At 36.7% G+C, this 8,453-nt stretch overlaps 1 protein-coding gene across 1 annotated transcript; it reads right to left on the reverse strand.

Moving 5' to 3' along the window:
• Positions 1–2,872: 2,872 nt before the first annotated feature.
• On the reverse strand, positions 2,873–3,594 carry LOC113333452 (protein NDR1-like). The gene has a single exon (XM_026579928.1). It carries the CDS (start codon positions 3,553–3,555, stop codon positions 2,953–2,955), a length of 603 nt encoding a protein of 200 aa, XP_026435713.1. The 5' UTR covers positions 3,556–3,594; the 3' UTR covers positions 2,873–2,952.
• Positions 3,595–8,453: the final 4,859 nt, after the last annotated feature.

The raw sequence follows: 8,453 nt of genomic DNA on the forward strand, positions 1-8,453 counted from the left end.
TACACCTGCACCATTTTAGTCAGAGCTTATTCGATGCTCAGATACCTGTTTCGTTGAATATTTATCACTAACCCGTGGAATTCTGCTGGGAAGAACCACGAATTGAAGTGACGAAATATAACGAAGAATCGTAGAATATTGCTGGATATTCAGGCGATTAGAGATAATTAACTGATGGCTCTATACTAGCAGGGCTTTCTATCTAGGAGCATTAATTATCTGAGAGTTGAGAAATATGAACTTGCTGGAGTATCATATTTCTCCTATATAGTCAGGGAAAACCTGGTTGCATCCTGAAGACGTTGTCGCTCTATACTAGCAGGATGCTGTCTAGGAGCCGCCCAATCTTTCGATTCTATATAGAAATAATTACTGAAATTGCTCAGTATTCATGAGATGTGTCGTGGTCTCAACTGGGAGACTACACATCTACATATACTCTGAGAGACATCCTTCTCAGTCAGAGGTTTTATGGCATGAGCTTTCATGCTTTATTGAAAGACATGAATCTCAATACTCATCCAATTGTCGGATCCGGAGCATAAATAATTACTGAAATTGCTCAGTATTCATGAGATGTGCTGTGGCCTCAGCTGGGAGACTACACATCTACATATACTCTGAGAGACAACCTTCTCAGTCAGAGGTTTTATGGCATGAGCTTTCATGCTTTATTGAGAGACATGAGTCTCAATGCTCATCCAATTACCGGATCCGGAGTATAAATAGTTAGGGTTTTACAATTTTACCCTTGTCGAAAATCCACCATCTACACCATGCTACTCCTCGAGAAAATGTATTTACCTCCTACAAGGCTAGTGATTTTGGGTCAGCCAGAATGAGAAACAATGGTGTTTTGAAAATTCTAGGAATGAGTGATGTGAAAGTTGAGACTCCCCTTGGTCGTACATTAGTTCTCAAAAACGTACGACATGTACCAGATATCCGTTTGAACGTAATATCACCAATAATGTTAGATCAGGAAGGGTACACTAATTCCTTAACCGCTAGACAAAAGAAATTAACCAAGGGATCCATGGTCATGGCGAGAGGCACTAAGTGCGACAAGTTATATATAACCCAGGTGAAGCTGGTGAAATTTGATAAAAATGGAGAGTTGGTTAAGAAGATCCATACAGATGACATCGATATGATATGATGATAAAGTCACTACCGAAGTACATGCATGTGCATTTCTGCAACAAGGCAAGTTTGGTAGTGACGGGTACCTCGCCATAAGTGGTGAGGGGGAGATTGTTGGGCTGGTTACTCCTTATGGCCTAACAGTCATGTATCGCTTATCAACTAAGGGGGAGTTACCTAACGTACAATCTTTATTAGGTCATAAAAATATTTGTGAAAATAGAAGAGGTAATCTCTTATTCGTGAAACAAGAAGGAGGCGTTGAGCAAAACAGAGGGTGAGTTTTGATGCTGAAAAACATGGAGAAAAGGAGAAAGAGAATGAAACCATCGTTAATGAATCGATTAGTGATGTTTGTGGGCTTGAAGAAAAAGGGTGTTCTAACTAAGAACCGTTTTTTTTTTTGTGAATATTAATCCACCGCATCCTACATCTCTTGAAAGAGGTAATTCCAGGGTTTTTCAAAATCCTAGTAGTAAGTTTCTCATCTTGTTTTGTTATTAGTTAAATCTACCTAATTATTTGGTAAAGAATTAGTTATCCATCATTAGCGGTGGGTAGAGAAAAAGAGCATTGTTATCCAAGTGTTATATGCACCATGAAGTTGTGTGTGAAACCCCAATTTGCGAGATATCGTTGTAACCCATTATTTATCATAATGGAAATTTGCCCTTAGTATGATTGATATTATTTTCTCCATGTCTGGATATTGCATATTATTACTTGTGTAGGTTTCATATTGGGTGTAAGCGTCTCGGATCGGGTAATTCCCTCAACAAAAGAGGTTGTTCAAGCCACCATTTGGTTTACCTTAGGGTTTCTCTGGGCCAGTCTTTTGTTAATTTATATACTATTTGAGACACTAATTGTCAATTATATTATAAAAGAAAAAAAATGCACTCATTTCTCAAAACCCTGAAAAAAATGCTTCAAAAACGAAAACAAAGAAAAAAAAAGTGAAAATATTGCCCGCATTTACAACTCTCCGCTCAAGTATGACCAATATCAAGTTACAAATATATTCAGAGATGCTATCAACCCAAATTTTCTGGCACTCGCAACTCTATGTAACCTAAATTTCTTCTTCTTCTTGGAAATTTTTCCATCAGAACTTACTTGTACATGGCCTTGCAAATCCATTCTATTACGCTTGATCTTCGATCCCGAATATGAGTAGGTGCGAGGAAAAATATAAAGATGCAAACTCATCTATCCAGCAAATAAATTAGGTATTTTCAGTCTATAAATCGGTTTATATTTATACAGAAAGGTTAAAACTAGAAAACTAAATCACGTAAGTTGAAAATAACGTTATATTAAACGTTAAACACAATAATATCTAGAAAAATGTTGAATCATCGGTCTGAAGAATGTAGCATTGGTAAATTTTGGTCTAATTTTTATTTTGAATAACTGTCAACCATAAAAAGTAGTAATTAATATTTCGGAAATGCCAAATTCACCGATGGATTTCCCCAGGGCCAATCCCCAGTGATAGAAATATTAGGACTCATCTTACCCATCCCAGACTCTCTTACCCATCCCAGACTCTCAGTAGTAAAAAAAGCTGTTCAAGCCACCACTGGACTTACCTTAGGATTTCTTTGGGTCAATCTTTTGTTAACTTATGTACCATTTGATACAATAATTGTCAATTATATTATAAAAGAAAAAAAATGCACTCATTCCCCAAAACCGTGAAACAAATGCTTCAAAAAAGGGGGTAAAAATGAAAATATTGCGCGCATTTACAACTCTCCGCTCAAGCATGACCAATATCAAGTTAAAAATATATTCAGACATATGCTATCAACCCCGCAAGAAGTCTGCGAATTTTCTGGACCTCGCAGCTCTATGTAACCTAACTTTCTTCTTCTTCTTGGAAATTTTTCCATCAGAACCCACTTGTACATGACCTTGCAAATCCATTCTGTTTCGCTTGGTCTTCAAACCCGAAGTTTTGAACCTAATTCGTGTAATCAAGCCAACTCTAAACTCCGCGGTTCGGTTAGAAATTGCCTGTAATATTTTTCCCCTAGTACGAACAGTTTTTGCAAATTGATGACTCTCACCCTTTCCTTGGTGAAAAGAAGGTATTTCTGTTCCTCCCACCTCTTCTTCCCCGTAATAAACCGTCACATTAACGTTATCGTAATATATGCTTGAATCATCATTCGGATTTTCAATTTCAAGATTAAGTGATACTATCGCTGTACCGTTACTGGAACTCTCACTACTGGTAGTATTTTGCTGAGCAATATCTGTTGATGATGAAGTTGGGTTAATGCTGAAAGCAACAATGGTGTAAGTAGGATTTTTAGGACGTAAACTTATCCATAAAACCAATGCAAGTAATGTTGAGAAGATTACTAATTGGAGTATCCATAGATAGACATTCTTTGTTTTGCACATCGTTTCTTCGTTGTTTCTTGATTTGAGTACCTACAGAAAGATGAGAAGAAATGAGAGGATTTGGGAGATACATATTAGAGGTGGTGATGGTACTTTCGGTTAATGGAAGGGGAGGCTGATGGGAATATAAGAGGTTGCTTATGGATTATTTCTGAAGAAACATAAGATTCTATTCTTTAATTGTAAGAGTTTAATTGTTTATCTAGTTTGCTTTTAAACTTTATCTGTTTATACTACGTGGAGGACTAGTTTGTTGGACATTTTCGGCAGGCGGTACTTTCGATCGTTTGAGCCTGGCATTTGTACTGAGATTCTTTTTTCTTTTTTTGACACCAATTGATGTCAAAATGAGATATTATTTTTCCTTTTTGACACCAATTGATGTCAAAATGAGATTTTTGGCGCTCTAGGCTGTGAGACCACACCAATTGCTGACTATTAAATCCATCAAAGAAAGTAAAAGTAACCAGTAGGCACTTTCCGAATGAGTCCACAAAGTGGGATTTCTAAGAGTGAAGCCTTTGGCGCAAATTAGGCGCCCGGAATGGTTGTGCCTTGCGTTAAAAAGGACTTACTTATTGCTGGGCTAAAGTTTAAGGTCTTGTTTGGTAAAATTTATGATTATTTATTTATGATTATAGATAATTATAAATTAATAAATGATTTTGATATAATTATTTTAAAAATAAATTTTTCCAAACATTCTTTTCAGATTGATTATCTGATGATCTCAAAAAGGAGAGGAAAGAACAATGATTTAGGATATTTTTTTAGTCTTATGTTATTTTTTTGTCTCTTTCTTGATACTTTAGAGAAAATAAGAAGAAAAAAATTCAATTTGAGTTCCTTAGAAAAAAATAATTGATTATAATAAAATTTTAAAACCACTTTTTCCTGTTTATGGAAATAATGGATTTTTTCAATTATGAATAAAATAAGTAATTATTATAATGGTTACCAAACGCATATAGAACCCATTAAAATAATGGTTACCAAACAACCCCTAAGCGACACAACAACAAACGCAAATTGGCATAAAATATCATGCAGCATGATAATTTCGTGTGTGATGTCAGGTTAATTGGCATGCTTGTGCATCATACTGCACAACACCTGGAAGAATGATGAACGACGATATACATAACACATTTCTTTTTCTTTTGAAGCATGTATATTGTTAGAGCATAGCTCGGTCGACCTCGCATGCGTTGCTATCTCAAGCATGTTTGTCAATGTTAGTGATCAAAACTATGAGTCTTGATTTCTAGCCTACATATCTAAGTCTCGGACTAGGATAGAAAAGTGTAGTTGAGCTCAAGGACTTCATGGCGATTCATCATACAACGACGAAGATCTATACAAGGAACCGTGGAACTTCATCAACAAAAAGGTATGTGGAGACTTGAACTTATCTATCACTCAAAAGTCTATCTACTCTATCTCCTACTTCTTATGAGACAAAAGTCGTATGCTATATAGACTAGATCATACACATTTGACATTTCGAGCTGAGCATTCATAGCTTATCTTTTATCTCGAAATCGTGTGTTGGTAAAACGTTTCACTTTGATCAAGTTTATCTTCACCTAGTGACGAAAGTCATGAAAAGTTTCAATCACTTTGAGAATTGCTCTGACGTGAATCGGTCTGTGAATAACGGCTACATAGCGTCCTCTGAGAATGTCTCAATGATTGAAATGAGAGTTTAGATTACACAACCATGTATTCCTTGAACCGAAGTTTTCGAACTTTTTTGATCAAGAGAAATCGGGAGGATTGTGGAATTGGCTTGCCAAGTCCGCGAACCCAGTCCGCAGACTCAGTCCGCGAACTGTCGGAAGTTCTCGACCGAGAATTTCTGCTGGATTTTCCAAAACTCGTTTGTGTGCTAAGTCCGCGAACCCAGTCCGCGAACTGGCAGAAGTTCTCTTTCCGAGAATTTCTACTGAGTTTAGAAAACTCAACCGATTAACTTAAGTCCGCGAACTTGTTTGTGAACTTAAGAGGTTATGATCTAAAGATGTGCTCTGAACATGAAACATTAAATTACTACGGAATGCTTTATGCAAACCGTGGCTATAATGTTCATGAGCCGATTCAATCGAATCGAATCATCTTTGTTTCAATTGTGTCTTGTGTAGTTACATAAGATCTCATAGCAATTAAACAACTCTTTAACTAGTTCATTTGATTCAATTGAACTAGTTATGGTGAAGAAAAACAAGGTTAATATGAAATGCTCATATGGTTAACCTTTTGGGTTACTATGTTGAACCAACATACACGTACACGTTTGGGCATGGTTTTCACAAACCCAGTAAACATTTACCAAAATGTGTGTGACAAGCTAGGTTTTTCGATCTAACGGTTGAGAAATATTAGCTTGAATCTAAATCAGGTTTTCATCTAACGGTGAGTATGGATTGCTTTGTAACTAAGGCAAAACCCTGATTTGAAGGCTATATAAAAGAGACATCTAGCATTGTGCAAAACTAATCCCCACACGTCTGTGTGCTACTAGTGCACCCGTTAGAGTCGATCTCCATTAACCTTTGATTTTCTTCTCTAAAATCAGGTTAACGACTTAAAGACTTCATTGGGATTGTGAAGCCAGACCGATACTACTTTTATCGTAGTTGTGTGATCTGATCTTGCATCGTCTATCGTACGAGTACAATTGATTGATTGGCTTAAGATCGTGAGAGTTATCCGATAGGCAAGATAAAGAAGTCACAAACATCTTCGTCTCACTGTTTGTGATTCCTCAACAATCTTCTTGTGTAGTCAGGAAGGATTGTAGAGAGGTGATTGATTAATCTAGGCTGTTCTTCGGGAATATAAGACCAGATTATCAATTGGTTCCTGTTCACCTTGATTTTATATCTTAAGACGGAACAAAACCTAGGGTTTATTTGTGGGAGACATATTTATCCTTTGATAGACTTTTCTGTGTGAGACAGATCTGTTTATTATCAATTCTGTGATTTTGGGTTGCAGCAACTCTTGGTTGTAGGTGAGATCAGCTAAGGGGATCAAGTGTGTAGTATCCTGCTGGGATCAGAGGCGTAGGAGTACAACTGTACCTTGCATCGGTGAGAGACTGATTGGGGTTCAACTATAGTCCAGTCCGAAGTTAGCTTGGAGTAGGATAGTATCTGTAGCGGTTTAATACAATGTGTATTCAATCTGGACTAGGTCCGGGGGGTTTCTGCATTTGCGGTTTCCTCGTTAACAAAATTTCTGGTGTCTGTGTTATTTCATTTTCTGCATTATATTGTTTATCTTTATAATTGAAATAATACAGGTTGTGCGTTAAAGGTTAATCGATTGGAGATCCGACCTTGTGGTTGTCGATTTCATTGATTAACACTTGAACATTGGTCTTTAGTACCGTCCAAGTTCTTTCTTGTATTTGATAAAGACTCGTTATTGTTTTTATCTTGAGTAAAATTCAAATCAAGAGAGGGATATTAACTCCTTGAGATACTTTTATCTAGATTGAGTCTGAATGTCTAGTTGATTCTCTAGCAAAGTATTTCGGAGTTAGTCCACACAGATTTTTAAGCGAAATATTGGATGGTGTCGTTAGACCCCCGCTTTTTCAATTGGTATCAGAGCAGGCAAACACGTTAAAGACCTTATAAGTCTGTATTTGTAGCGATCTGATTATGGACGAGTCTATCTCTAATAACGTACCAGTTCAGAAATTACCAGGTAATTCTAAAATCTTGAATTCACCTGAGAGAACTGTCACATCTAAGTCAATATCCAAATATTCTCTTGATGTAAAAACTGTTGATTGGGAAACTCTCCTAGAAGAACAGTTGGATGAACTTTCTGATGAAGGTGATTCAGATATTGATAGAGATGTTGATGAGGAAGTCTCATAGTATGTTAAGTTTTTGGATTCATGGAATATGAATAAGATTACAACTTCTCATGTCACATCTCTTCTGACTCCTCCCTGTCGAGAAAACAAGAAATCGAGAAGATGTTACGTATGTGTTTATTTTTCGAATCGTTCTACCGAATCGATCCTCAAGGATTCTGAGGAAAACCTACGTATAAAGTCACTTGAATGTGATAATCTTTATCAAAAGTACTTTTTATTGGAAGAAAAACTTGCAGAATCTGAAGCAAGGTTTAACTTCCAGCAAACAAGTTTTGACGACAGAGAAAGCGCTTATCTCACTCGAGAAAAACGCCTTGAGGCTGATTTAGCTGCTGCTCTTGATAAAATCAAGATGTTGGAAGATGACTTGAAAAAGTTCAATACTAATTCAAGCAAATTAACCACTATGCTAGGAGCAAGTAAAAATCATTGTGATACACGAGGATTGGGCTATAAGGGAATAAATGCTCCAAGTACTAGCAAAGAGGTAAAATTTGTCAAGGCTAGTGATTCTTCTCAACAAAAGGTTTCCACTGATGGCAAAAGTGAAACACCTTCTCCGGCAGTTAAGGTTCAAAAGAGCAAAGTTTATCAACCTCCAAAGTTAGCACACACAGATCGAGGTAAGAACATTCCTTATGTTTGCCAGTATTGCGGAAATAAAGGTCACCTGAAAAGGAGATGTCGTTTCCGTATAAGGAATGAGAAACTTCATGATGTTCTTGTTTGGGAATCACAAGAAGTTGTGAAACCAAGATCATACGTTAAGACTGATCCTCTTAACGTTACAGGTTGTAATTGTCCAACCTTTAGGCAAAGGAATCAGTGCTATGATAGACCTAGATTTGCCTATAAACGTCTTACGAATCCTTTTCATAATTGTAATGGTTATCAAAAGGATAACTTCGTAAAGACGAAGATAAGATCCGATGCTCCAAATTGGAGAAAAACTAACTTGCAAAAGAATAGTCAATCCAATTCTCTTCCAAGAATTCTAGAAGAGAGT

Source organism: Papaver somniferum, chromosome 1, assembly GCF_003573695.1.
Source record: "Papaver somniferum cultivar HN1 chromosome 1, ASM357369v1, whole genome shotgun sequence".
NCBI lineage: Eukaryota > Viridiplantae > Streptophyta > Magnoliopsida > Ranunculales > Papaveraceae > Papaver > Papaver somniferum.